Source organism: Oncorhynchus masou, chromosome 1 (assembly GCF_036934945.1).
Source record: "Oncorhynchus masou masou isolate Uvic2021 chromosome 1, UVic_Omas_1.1, whole genome shotgun sequence".
Classification (NCBI taxonomy): domain Eukaryota; kingdom Metazoa; phylum Chordata; class Actinopteri; order Salmoniformes; family Salmonidae; genus Oncorhynchus; species Oncorhynchus masou.
Window position 1 is genome coordinate 16,095,299 of NC_088212.1, and position 14,806 is coordinate 16,110,104.

The 14,806-nt window shown below is 43.3% G+C and overlaps 1 protein-coding gene across 1 annotated transcript in view; it reads left to right on the forward strand.

Annotated features, from left to right (window-relative positions):
• The first annotated feature begins 443 nt into the window (after positions 1–443).
• LOC135520841 (versican core protein-like) overlaps positions 444–14,806 on the forward strand; it is a 72,373-nt gene continuing 58,010 nt past the window's right edge. Inside the window, exons 1-4 of the mRNA XM_064946844.1 lie at positions 444–810; positions 2,097–2,271; positions 2,611–2,738; positions 5,444–5,737. Coding sequence (XP_064802916.1) covers positions 444–810; positions 2,097–2,271; positions 2,611–2,738; positions 5,444–5,737 — 964 coding nt within the window. The remainder of the gene's footprint in view (positions 811–2,096; positions 2,272–2,610; positions 2,739–5,443; positions 5,738–14,806) is intronic.

A 14,806-nucleotide genomic window follows, 5' to 3' on the forward strand; every position in this document is an offset into this window, starting at 1 on the left:
GGCTACTTTGGTGCTATGATGCATGTCCTTTAGTTGTCTGGGACTTAATGTTACACCCTCTGTGTCTGTTATTGAATAAGAGGTTCATAGCAAACTAGCAATACGCTTGACTAATTAGAAGTCTTTGCAGAGTGTTTCAACTTTGAATAAAAGGTTTAACTTTTTATGAAGAGCTTGTCCCAGACTATATTTAACAGATGTTTTAAGCTAGAGGAAAAGCTTGGGTAGTGTGGTTGAAGGGGACAACCTTGAATCAATGTATTGTTTCTTGTTGCTTTTATTGTTGTTGTCCTTTATCATCCATACTGATACTGCACCAGAGTTAAAGTTGTTATTCTCTGAAAAAACATGCCATTGTTCAGTAATCTCTCTGTACATTTTCAGCTGCCTTACCTAGTCTTTTTTGTTTTAAATATTTCCCAGCATCCAACACGTTAACTATGATGAGGCCTGTGAGTGGCTCCCTCTCGGGGAAGGTGGTTTTGCCGTGCCACTTCTCCAATATGCCCACAGCCAAGCCTTCCATCAACGCCAATGGCTCAGTAACCCCCACCAGCACAGACTACCTGCGCATCAAATGGACCAAAATGGATGGAGAAAAGGAATCCACGGTGCTGGTGGCCCAAAATGGCATCATTAAGATTGGCTCCATCTACAGAAACCGTGTGTCAGTGCCCAGCCACCCAGAGGATGTGGGGGATTCTTCTCTGACCATGGTGAAGCTCCGAGCCAGCGACGCCGGCACCTACCGCTGCGAGGTCATGTATGGTATCGAGGACACGCAGGACATGGTCAACCTCGACGTCAAGGGTTGGTGTCATCTGTTTATTTCTGTTTAGTCAGTTTCTCTGCCTATTCCCTTTTGCTGGATAAAATATCTGCTAAGCACATTGACACTTTGGCAAGTTCACAATGGAAAATGTTTGATAAGCTTATGAAATGGATGAGCCAACCTTTGAATGAAGTGGTGGAGACGTATTAGTAACAAATCAAAGCAATTTCCCTCAATGTGTCACTCAGTAAATATGAAAGTAGGGAGCACATGTGTCGACTGTAGACTTGGGGTTTCCTGCATTTTGTGCTAGAGACACCCAACTCTATATATATATATGGTCATATGGGGCACATCACTTCTGGAGTGGCTACGCTATAGGGAGGAGTTACTCAGCTACGTTATAGGCCTAAGTATTGTGTCCATTTGATGATACTGGTGCCTGTTGATGGTTCCCATCCTTTTTCCTGAATGGTGAGAGACCCTATGCTCTTATAATAAGAAATCTTGTTTTATCCCCTTGATTTAGCATAGGAAACAATCATGTTGGAATCATTAATCAGGAAGTACATCTGTAACATTCTGTCTCCCAATGTTTTGCAAGAAACAGTTTCTCATTGAAAACAGTGGCATGCAAAGTTAATCTTCTCACCAGGAAAACTAGATATGATCTGATAAAAGACAAACACAGTAAGGTCAGTCACTGATGAGGTGTCAACATACAATTTTGAATCTTGGCATGTTTACAGGTGGGATATTATGCAGAACAGTTCCAGAGCTATGGCAACTGAGGTGTAAATCTTCATTTTTGTGTAGAAGGATAACTGTGTCCCAATCATTTAATATGACTATATTCTCAATCTTTATTTGGGGAGTTACATTATCTGGCAGACATAACTCATATTCGGGACATTGAAAACAGGGATGGGTTGATTTGGGATCGCTTTGGCTTTCACAGAGACATAACCACCCATTTCTCCAACTTGTTGCAATTATCATTCATTTCTTCAGAGTCAGTCTACTGCCACAAATATGGGAAGTCAGGGTCATGGTATCGTCTCTAAATCATCCAGTGCTATCTTCATTTGTGGTCATTGCAGAGGATTCTAGTCATCTTAAGCTAAGCTCATCACAATTAACATATTAGACCCCGATTTATTTCACACGTGTGTGCTATTAGACAGGAGTCATGACCCCCAGTGTTTTACTCTTTGATTATTAATAGATTATTTACTAGAGCACTTTTCTACACAGGAACTAATTTGTGTTTTTGTGTGTGTGTGTGTGTGTGTGTATGTGTGTGCGTGTGTGTGTTTGTTCCCAGGTGTTGTGTTTCACTACCGGGCAAGCACCAGCAGGTACAACATGAACTACAAGAGCGCTGTCCAGGCCTGCCAAACCATAGGAGCCTCCATCGCCACGCTTGACCAGCTTAAATCAGCCTATGATGACGGCTTTGACCAATGTGACGCAGGCTGGATCGCAGATCTGTCAGTAAGGTGAGATGATCTTCCATGTTCTTTTCTGTTTGTGTCAAAAAGTAAATAGATGTAATTGGCTAAATCAGAAAAGGACTCTCTCCCAGGCTACTGGTAACTGGTTGTTACAAGGCCTGAAGTCTAAAACTCTTTAGTTTACCCTCTCTGCCATAGCTGTCATTGGTCTGAATTTGCATGTGTACTGACATATACTGAGTTTAAGCCAGTGACAGTACCAGCTCTATTCTGACTCCCTGGCTTTCTCATTTATGACATGATGTACAGGTTAGCTGGTGCAATCACCTTTCCCTTTGGGGATCAATTACATGACGTGATCTTATCTTCTGTTTGCATGTGTAGATACCCAATCACCAGACCTAGACCTGGCTGCTATGGCAACCTGCAGAGGAAGGCTGGGGTGAGGACGTATGGAGCCAGGAAGGCCACAGAGACCTATGATGTCTACTGTTATGTGGACAAGCTGGATGGTAAGAGAACAACATGTTGGATGTAGGGTCGGCTAGTGGTACGTCCAATGAAAACCAAGATGAGCACATCCAATGGAACCATACACAGACAAGCTGCTAAACTACACTGATGATAGTCAGGGGGAGAAATGGGTTTCTACACACCTGGTGATGGAAAGAGTTGGCAATGTACCAATTTAGGTCTTTATTCTGGTATTGTAAGCAAGTAAATGCATGTGGCAAGGCATTTCCTCTATAAATATTTACTGGATTCTATTTTGTTTGTTGCCTGTTTATAACATACTTGCAGTCTGTAAATAGGAATGAGTGAAGGCTACATTAACTCTATGTAACTTTGACAAGCAGCGTGGTGCCAAACGTTATTCCCCTGACAGGCACAACCATCAAAAGAGACAAACTGCCAGGCTCTTAATCTTGGACCAGATCCTTCCTTCCTTCCTTCACAAAGGCTCTAAGAACGACACCAGAAACTATGTGGTGATGGGAGCTTTAAATGCTTCTGGCACCATAAAGGGAAAGCCTGAGAGCGGCCAATACACTTTATTATCTGTGTTTATCCTTCACGCTGAGCCTGCTGACAAATTGAATGTGAGACGCAGCGTGCTCCATCACTTGTCTCTGAGCGCTAACGTCACTCCTCCACTCATGCTGGGAAAGTATCACACGTGTCTTCCTTGTGGTATTATCAGGTCAAATCCTCTTGGATCATAAGGAGTATGATAATACCATTAGGGTTTTTATTTTATTTTTTATTTTTTCATCTTTATTTAACCAGGTAGGCTAGTTGAGAACAAGTTCTCATTTACAACTGCAACCTGGCCAAGATAACATTTAGTAGTGTTGATCTTAATGCACTGTTATGGAGGCTAGCTGAGGAACGCATGTAGTTACTCCAGTATAATGTCCGGCAGGAAGCAGCACCCCACCCGTACCTCATCATGTTCTGCTCACAGTTCAACCCTCTCATTTACAATGCACATACACTGTATGCATGTCAATAATGCACAGTGCACAAATACAAATTTGTGACGGAATTTAGGAAGGTGAGTGTTCATTCTTTTAATGCATTTTATGAAAGTTCAGAAACATAGCTTCACAATTGTATATCATACACTGCAGTTGGGGGAAACATGATAAAAGTTATGCTTCTTTGAAATTGGATAAACTTGTTATCCCACTTTGGAGAGAAGTAGGAGAAAACAGACCTTGAACGATTTTCACACTTCCTAGAGAGCTCCTTTTTGTTTATGCCCATTCAACATTGTTAACGCCCTCTGAAGCCTTAGGCCCACCCATCTCTTTAAAAAACCACATTTAAACGCATGAGTCAGCATGGCATTGTCCTCCAGAAAGTAGTCTGTCTATTGTCCCCCCTCTATTATCTCGGCCAATCATGGGTCCTAACATTCTCCCTATATATCTCAGTGTTTTCTTCTTGGCTAAACTAGGCTCATAATTTAAATGTTTTATTCATATTTACAGAACCCATACACATTTGTAATTCAGGCATATAAAAGTTCACATGTTCAAGAAGGCATAATATATATATATATATATATTTTTATTTTTTTATTTTATTTTGCTGTGAAGTAGGAGATAGCATCAAACACCCCTGATCCTGAATCCAAAAGGGTATCTGTATTGTATGTACACTGTCATACTGTACCTTATACATACTTCCTCTGTATGGTATATACACTGTCATACCTTGTTAACATAAATGTTAACATACTGTAATGTTTCTGTATGGTATTACTGTGCATATCAATGCATATTTATGGATTTTGAGACTTTCAGTGAACATTTTTCAATGTTTAGCAAGCCAGAGTATACTTCCCTTGACACTGAGACACATGGCAACAGAACAGAAACAGACATTTGTGTGTTGTGGTATTTAATATGTCTCACGCCTGCTTTATTAAAGACAAATTTAACACCAGACACTGCGACTGGGGATGTCCGAAACTTACGGCAGTAAATCTGTAAGGTTTAAAGTATGGGAAAATTCATATGGAAACTACTGAGAAGACAGTGAACGTTACACCCAAATCTTAACTGAAAACATGCAGTTTTTTTATCCCCACTGTCGCTTGTTTTGAACTAGATTCCACTCCAGGCTGGTTGAAAACATAATCAATAAGTGTTGACATCTTTAAAAACAACTTTGGATGATGAGTAATGAAGTTGACTACATTAACTATGGATTGCCACACCCACTCTGGGGGACCTAATGGCATGAGGGACAGACTGTCTTTGATAGTGAAAACACATAGTCAGCATTGCTAGCCCACCTCAGGATAATGGAATGAATGCTGTACTGTAGTCCTAAATGAATTAGTGGGAGAAGGTTTAGGCCCAGAGCCCTCCACTGCACTGACACTGGCTTACAGTTATGGCTCTATATCTTCATGACACTGCCACCATGGTCAAAATGGAATGACTTTGTTATGGATGATACCAGTATTGTGATCCTCGTTAGTATCATGGCAGGGAAACAAACCTCATTATGTTGTCATCCAGAGTCACATGTATTTATTTTCCAAGCTACAGCACATAATATTTTACCTGCTGCAGGTTTTTAAAGGACCAAAGAGTTAGCGATAACACTATAATCAGTGATAGCACACATATAAGTTGTATTACAACATCCTGATGCCCATTCGCTAGAAAGTCACAATTTACATGTAATGCCTGTTTGTTTTCAGGTGAGGTGTACTATGCGCCTGTGACCCGTAAGATGACGTTTGAGGAGGCGAAGAAGGAGTGTGAGAACAGGAACGCCGTACTGGCGTCGCCGGGTCAGCTCCACTCTGCCTGGAGACAGGGTCTGGACAGATGTGACTATGGCTGGCTCTCCGATGGTAGCGCTCGCCATCCCGTCGCCGTACCCAGAATGCAGTGCGGTGGAGGTCTACTGGGCGTCAGGACCATGTACCGCTACAGGAACCAGACTGGCTTCCCAGAACCCTCCACCCAGCTGGGAGCCTACTGCTATACAGGTAAACATACATAGGCATCTATGTGGAAAGAGTTCCTTTTGGATTTTAACAGAGTACTCTCAGAGCACACTACTCAGACACAGCCTGAGGTCAGAGAATGTTTAATATTTCTGGTCAAGGACAGTGCTGTGATGTCCCCCCTTTAGAGTGCAGCTGCTTCACTCCCACCCACCAATCCTCATCCTGTCTGCACCTTCTCTGACACAAATACTGAAATGTCTACAAAACAGTCCACACTCAATATGTTGTGTATAACTCACCTTGTATTCAGTGTATGGTTTATTTGCATGTTCATTTTCATGTTTCTTTTGTCAACAAAACAAACTTAACAGATCCCTATGTAGAGTGTTGTTCGTTTCGTGCTAGATAGACTATGTAGCCCATTACAGTGAATATCTCACCTCATTGTATGTCCTTTTGTGTCCCGCCCTCAGCAACTAAATTGGGATTGGATAACAGTAGAATGAAATCATAACTCTAAACTCTTGCTGCCTTTGATCTCGATGCATAGCCCAATCTGATGGGTGTTTTACTTGATGCATAGCCCAATCTGATACTAATGGACGATTTATTTACCAATAGTGTGTTGGAGGGTCCTACACAGTCATTATTTGTCTGGCTGTAATAGCTGTATTACTTCAAGGTTGGGCACATTTAGTGTTTTCTTTCTCTGTGGCTAGCTTTGAATAACCTCATTGGTGCAGTTGAGCAGAGAAAACAGTCACATACTACCTCATAAACTATACAAATATAAGATGTAAAAAAATAAATGTATATAATACTTAATATACTTATTTGATCCAAGTTATTTAAACTCTATCTAAACATGACATCTCCAGGTGATGCCAAATGACTTGGCCACCAAAAGAAAGTACAGATACAGGTCTGTCACCGTTTCTCCTCTCCTTATCTTTCTCTTTTCTCCTCTCTCCTCTCGTTTCCGCTGTCAGAGTTTGCCCCTTTTCTGTAACACTCACTTGGAGCTACTGACCAGACTTCTAAAACCAGTCAGCCTTGGTGACCTCTGACCTGGCCTTTCCATCTTTTTAAACGAGGGTCGGCTAGATAAGCCGACCTCTGACCTAGCCATTCCATCTTTTTAAACGAGGATCGGCTAGATAAGCCACCCCCTGCCAGGCCATTGGGCCTCCCTGAGAGACGCTAGAAGTCACAGGGTTAGGAGGTCACATAAAGAGGGCATCCTTACCTCAACATTCCTGTATTCCATTTTAGATCTCCCTGTGTTGCCTTTTAGCTCTCCCTTTTTGGTTTTGTTCTTACCTAAGTGCTTTTCAAGTACCCCCTTTTCCATTGAATCGAACACTTCATCATTTCCCCTTCGAGGAACACAAAAACACCAAATAGACATTATATAAACATTAGTCAGTTAGATGAGTGGTAGAGGAGGAAAATGGAGGGATAATTTGGTCCCTGGACTGGAGAAAACAAAGGACCGGGTAACAGTGACAGCACACAAACATCAGTGAGAAAGTGCACTCTCTCTGCTTTCTAACAGACCATGGTCTGTTTTTCCTGCTAGGGAAAAAATGGTCTCACACCTTACATCAGAGATAGCTGGTAGAGAAGGAGGGAAAGTACGTAATGCTGAACAGCTGCCATTTGCTTTACACAGGCTGTTGCGCCGCTGAGGAGAGGAGTGTGTGTGTATGTGTGTGTATATATATATATATATATGAGGGAGAGAGGGAGAGGGGGAGAGTGAGTCAGACATAGGGACAGGGAGAGAACGAGCGAGGATGTGCCTTCTGAACAATCAAGCTTTGATCCAGTCACTGAGACCAGACTGGGAGGAATATAGTCTTGATCACTTAGCAGCTTAACCTTTAAGCTTATAGGGAGGAATCATAATTCTGATTAGTCTATGTAATGGGAATATTGGAGGAGCTGTTCCAGTAGCCACATGAAGTCAGGAGCTGGAGCACAGCGAGGAACAACACCAGTAAACCCAGAGACCGTGCGATGACAGGCACATAGTGACCAACAAGCAAGAGCTAATCCACAAAACTACAACAATAGATATCTAAAAGTTAATGTGCTGTTTAATTCCAGTGGTGGAAAAAGCACCCGATTGTCATACTTGAGTAAAAGTTAAGATACCTTAATAGAACATGACTCAAGTAAAAGTGAAAGTCACCCAGTTAAATCCTATTTGAGTAAAAGTCTAAAAGTATTTGGTTTAAAATATATCAAAGAAAATGTAATTGTTAAAAAATGTACTTAAGTATCAAAAGTAAAAGTATAAATAATTTCAAATCCTTATATTAAGCAAACCAGATGGCACAATTTTCTTAATTTAGGAATAGCCAGGGGCACACTGCAACACTCAGACATAATTTACAAACAAAGCATTGTGTTTAGTGAGTCCGCCAGATCAGAGGCAGTAGGGATAACCAAGAATGTTCTCCTGATAAGTGAATTAGACCATTTTCATGTCCTGTTATGCATTCAAAATGTAACAAGTACTTTTGGGTATCAGGGAAAATGTATGGAGTAAAAAGTACATACTTTTCTTTAGGAATGTAGTGAAGTAAAAGTAAATAGTAAAGTAAAGTACAGATACCCCAAAAAACTACTTAAGTAGTACATTCAAGTATTTTACTTAAGTACTTTACACTACTGTTTAATTCACACTTAATGGCTACATGCATGCCGATAGACACTGTTGGAAATGTAAAATTACTCTTCGAAGTTTGTACTTAACATTTAAAATGGAAAGCTTAGAAAATGACCTCACCTACATGACAGTATCTGCCTGTGCTAGGGAAACTAGCCTGTGCTAGTGGGGAGAATGGGGGGAAAGAACATTCTGAGTGGATCAACATGATAATACTGGACTTCTAGACACAATTTATGACCATTGTTTGGTCATTTGAACATTTGTTATGATTACAAACCTCAGGGGTGGGGAAACTGCTTCCAATACTGATGCCCTAGGGACTGTCAACTCCATAACATGTCAAAAAATATCATTATTTCCTGGAGAGAAAATGAGAATTTATGGAGTGACTAGTGATAAACACTACAGCTGTGTCTCTAAGCGTCATGTTTACACACAGTTCTTTCATGCCCTACACTCAAATGCCATGGCAACACTGATTTATTAAGCCATGCCCGGTATTTTACTCTGATTTGGTTGTTTTCTCACAAGAAGAAACACTTTTGACCAAGTCTTACAAATTATTAGAAACTCTGCAAGTATATTTAGAACGTTGTAAGATGAGTCCCAAGTTTAGTAAGGGGAATTACTTTTGAAGTGGATTAATTTGCATTGTTTCATAAACAATTAGCCAATAATGCTAATCAATCATTCTTTTGTTGCTCTCCTTTTATTCCAGAGTTTGCATTATTAGACTTATTGCGGCTGTGTGAGATGATGTCATGATAGAGGCTGGGTCTTCTGAGGACACTCACTGTAGGGTTTATAGTGAAGTCTATACTGGCGTCGTGCCATACACCAGCGTGTGTGCTGTATTGTAAGTGGGTAGTGCTGTGTGAAATCTGGCAGATTGAGTGAGTTGGCAAGGTACAGCCAAGACAAACGTACCATTCTGGTGCCAGCCAGTGAGCCTCAGACAGGAACTGGGTAGTTTGAAAATAGAATGAAAGATCCCAGATTAAATAGTTAAGTGGTCCAAAAATAAGACAGTGGGATATGATTTTACTGTCTATTAATCACGCTGTTCTTATGTAACAAACTCTTTTTGGGCCTGACCAAATTTTTATGTGTCGGTCATTGGTTCTTTTTGTTTCAGGCACTTTTTTTGTGCTGGGGATTTCATTGACAGTAATACACTCTATTTCTATTCTTCTGTCCGCAGCTAGGAGGGAGCTGAGAAATCAGACTACCTGGGTGGATGTGTCTGTGGAGGGTTCTACCACGCCCCCTCCCATACTGGCCACGTCCCCCATTGGTTCCACAACAGAGCTCTCTTCTCTGGACAGAGGCAGCACTACCCAGACCCTGAGTTCTGAACCTGTCACAGAGACAGGAGAATTAGCTGAGACAGCAGTGACTCCGTCTATGTTCTCAACCAGCATGGTCCCGCCTCGCCCCACCCCGGTAACACATGAAGATGATCTTGAGGAGGTGACCTCGCTACACACAACCGCTGCTACAGAGCCACACACTACCATTGACAATGTCATTACAACGCCCTTCCCCGATGCCGACGTCAATGACTTTGAGGGAATCTCAAGCCATGTTGAGTCGTACCCAGGCCGTGGGGACTCATTCCAAGCTCCACCCACTACAACAGGAAGTCCAACAGCTCCACATCCTGGTGATACTACCTCCACTGCTCCCCCTCCGGCCACTGCAGCCATCCAGGTGGAAGATGCCAAACCTGAAGAGTCTTTAGGCACCATTGTGGCCCAGCCACAGAGCACAGAATCTGGGCAGAGATTGGCTGAAGCCACAGAAGAACCAGAGGATCACTCCATGATTGAAGTCGGCACAGTTCAGCCTGACATTCTTCTAGAGGCCTCTCCAAGCACAGAACCCATGTTTGCTCATGGAAACACAGAGGAAACTGTCCTGGAAGGGATCACTCCAGAGATGACCTTAAACCTGAAAGACGCCCAATCAGTTTCGACAACCGAAACAACTGAATCAATCACCACTGAAGAGACTACAGAAGAACCAATCACCTCTGAGCAAACTACAGATGAACGTATTAGTACCGAGGACACTACAGATGATTCCAGTCTACATGTAACTGAACTGTCCTACACTCTTGAAACCACACATGATTCCACAATGATGACTGCCTCTACCACTCCAGATGTGTCAGTAAGTGGTGCTACTTCTCAACCAATTGATCATATTGACGTTGAGGCTAGTGCCCAACCCTCAGCAGTAGAGGTCCTTGAGAGATCCGCTGAAGGAATTGTAGAGAGACTTCCACCAGTTCCTCCAACTCAAGAGGTACATGATGACCCCTCAACCAGCACATCTCCCACCACTCTCCCAATTGTGTGTGATACAGATCCCGGCACCTGCACAGAACCCACCACCACCACGACACAACCAGAAACCACACACTCAGCAATACCAACGGATTCATCATTGAAGCCTTTAGATGGCTCAGAAACTGATGCCCTGACCACACACTCATCCCAAGATTCAACCGTGCAAGCCGTCGCTCACCCGGCTGAGACAGGGGGTGTTTCTGAAGCTGAGGCCACCCAGAAACCTCTTCCTCATGATGTAGAGACACCAGCCACCTTGTACAGGGAAGAGGCAAGTCAAACACAGGGCCCACCAACTGAATCCACCACACTACATGCAACCGTGACATCCAAGCAGCCTTCCTCTGTGAGCACAACAGCAGTTGCCATTCTCATCAACATTGAGAGGTCAGCTGAGGATGTGACCTCAGGCGTCCAGGTCATTGAAGAGTCCACCACTCACATCCCTGAGTTCCCCCGTGAAACCCTGACTGAAGACCCAGACACCCCCACAGACATTGACGCAGAATACTTCACATCTGCCCCCATGACCTCCACCGTGATCAAGCCCACCAGGGCTCCAGCCACCGTGGGCCCAGACGGACTTCCAATCCATGTCATCATTGTCAATGTTGACGAGCAGAAGCAGAACAAGTCAGGTAAGAAGAATACCTCTTGTTCACTGTATTCCATTACGTCTAATGCTATGGTCATATGATATAGGCAAACAGAGGTAAACGTTGATCTGTAACAATTCAACGTTTGGTGAACTATATAAAGTATGACATATAAAGGTCAAACTTCCAGTAGCTCTCCAGATTATGTTTATTTTCATGACAGTGATAACCTGGATGTCTGCAATTAAGTTGATTGCAGTGGTTAAGGTTTGCTGTGCATCACCTGGAAAGATCAGGACCTCCCTATAATAGGATTAGGCCTACTACACAGTCATGTGGTGCACATGTGCTTAGTAGTCTTTCAGGTCTGTCCCAACCCGGGATCCTTTATGTCTGCTCTAGTAGGAGGTCAGATGTGTTAGGCAACTGTTACTAGGGTGGGTCTTCAACATGATCACTCTCCTCCTGTCAACTTGCATTTTAAAACATAAGCACAGTACATGTTTTGGTTTAACTGTGAATAACAGCTATTTTCCTTTTCAATATGTTTAGGTATAGGCCAATATGACAGAGAGTCTGTAACGCAGGCATGTGTTAACACTTATTGCCTACTGTGCTGCTTCTCTCTGCCAATGAACATGAATGTACAGTAGAGGGGGTTTTGGCAAGAGACAGTAAGACCATGTGCTGTCCAGGGTGCTGAAAGGGGGGTGGGGGGGTTGACTCTCTGCCAAGGAGAATGCATGTGCTGCTCTCTCTCTCTCTTTCTCTCTTTCTCTCTCTCTCACTCTCTCTCTCACTCTCACACACACACACAGAGGCGCTGCCATATCAGCATTAGCTTTGGTGTGACTGTTGTTCATTTCAATACCATTATGTTTGTAGTTTTTGGCTTTGCAAATGGTGTAGCCTTTTTCTTTTGGAGATGCTGTAGTTTGGAGGAACATGGAGCGCTAATATTTTATACTCTCTTGATCGTGAAACCAAGATCGAACCGTGTTCTGATTTAGCATGGGTGAAGTTAATTCTATTTGATTGGAAACATGCATCTCTATGTATATCGCCACAATGGCTTTTTTTTTATCTGGATACTTGAAAAGGAAGATTATGACTTGTCTTGTCATTTAGATAGCCAATTATAGTGTGGAACCACTACTGCACTGAACACATACAGTGCTATAGCAAATTAGCTTGTCTAAACAATGCTGAAGAATACCGACGTTGCTTTGCCTTTATAGAGTCATACTATTCTCATATTTTACAACATTTTACTCTATATAGGCTACTTGAGTGTGTTTCATGAAAACCTTAGACCAGGCAATAATCATATAGGTAATTTACATCAGAAGACCATTTGAAAATGACAGAAGACAAAGGCAACGTTAGCATATTGTCACAATTGTACATCTTCTGACACTTACAGAGCAGCAAAAACAAAAAAACATTATTTCTAATCATTAAATATATTAAATATATTTCCTCCCCTGTAGACCTGTCAAGGGACCCCTTGCAAAACCCTTTTTTGTAAATGTTTCCCTCTCCCCTGCTAGCTAGTGAATTCCTTAGTGGATCCTCTCTCCCCACATCCGTTAAGAGACTACTTGGTTCTTAGTGCCTAGACCAACTCAGTTCAGTCAGTCAGTCCAGCTGAACAGATGTCCAGACAGACTGGGGGTTCAGAGGGAAATGAACACAGAATGAGAAATGGAGAACTTCACACTCTCTCAGAAAGCAGCTGTTTATTTGATTAACAGGTTTTGTGGTCAGCATAGCAGTGAGGCCTCCAGGACCTGAGTTATGTAAATGACCAATGTTAAGAATAACTCTCCCCACGTCGCGTTTTGCTATCGCTGGTATTCTTCTTCACTGAGGCAGCCGCAACAGTGTAGGACGAGGGAGTGTGTGGCCTCACCTCACAGTCAATCGGCCAGTGGGAGGGATTACTGTACAGGTGCCTGACGATTTATTCAGCAGGTTATTGATGGTTGCTTAGAGTGCCAGTGTGTTTCAGGTGTGATTACTCATGCTTTTTGAGTAATGCTGGATTATAGATTAATAGCATGATTGTAATATTTTACCAAGTGTCAATATGCCACTTTTCCTCTTTAATTTCAATCAGTGTAAGGCAATAAAATGCTTAATGTGTTGTAAGCAAATAGGCATGCAGTTTCTGCTGAAGTGGCCTTTTACATGTGTCAGTAACATTACCTCACCCACTTCAGATTACAGTAAATGGGGATATTTGCTACGTGTCCCTCAGCATTTATGCCAAAATGAGGAGTAGGCTGGCCTTGAGGGTGAGAGAGATGAGATGGAGAAAGCAGGGGGACTCCAGTGTTACTGACCCGCTGTGGTGCTAAACTAGTTGTAAAGGAGTGTGGTGATCTGGCACGGTGCTACAGGACGTGCTTGGTTTGGCTGCCATTGAGCCTGGGTACAGGTGATCTGGCACGGTGCTACAGGACGTGCTTGGTTTGGCTGCCATTGAGCCTGGGTACAGGTGATCTGGACTCCCTCTTAGAGTGCAGGCCTGCTGGTGCAGCCTGCTGGGGAGAAAGCCAACACTGTGCTCAGAGGAGCCACACAACAGACCCAGGGCACAGCCTGTGCATGTGTGTGTGCGCGCACACACGTAGCTCCCTCTGTCAGCCTAACAGTAAAGGAGGAGGCTTGGCAGCCTACCTGAGTAAGCACAGATGCCTGTCAGCACACTGAAGCCTGGACACCACCTCTAGGGTGATGTCACCACTAAGAAAAAATCTCCATAAGGGCACAGTGATATTTTATGGCATGTTAAAATACCACTGTGCCCTTAGGGATAATTTTGTTCATTCTGATCAGGGAGATGTGAGTGATTATTGTCACTTATCAAGCTCTTTTTATAGGCTACAATGACTCCAGTGAGCACAGAAAACTGATATTTGTCCACTTATAATTTGATCTTCAGTTATGTGCCCTCCAGTACAAAATGATTCCTCCAAAGCAACCATATGACCTACCTGCCCACTGAATTAGAGTCAGGAGATAGGTCTGGACTCTGGAGCAGTGGTGCTGTGCAGCTGGTGAGTTTTGTGGCTGAGGTCATGATTCGCACACAGCAGAGTGTTTGTGCCTGTCCTCAGCATGGAGCACTGCTCTCCCTCCAGAGCCACTGCTGGCCTGGGTTTATGTGGGCTGCTGGTTTTATTTTAACAGATGTGTAATATGTCACCAGGAGCTTGGGCACCCGCCACGGAGCAACTGAAGCATGGAGGGCCAAGAGGGAGGCGGGGAGGCATGGTGGTGGGGGTGAGGGTAAGTTAGTGGTAGTGGTGGTGGGGGTAGTGGTAGTGGTGGGGGTGGCGGTAGTGGTAATGGTGGGGGTCCTGGTAGAGGTGGGGTTGGGGGTAGTGGTGGGCGTAGGTCTAGTGGTAGTGGTGTGGGTGGGGGTAGTGTTAGTGTTAGTGGTGGGGGCAGTGGTGGTGGGGTGGGTTAGAGGTAGTGG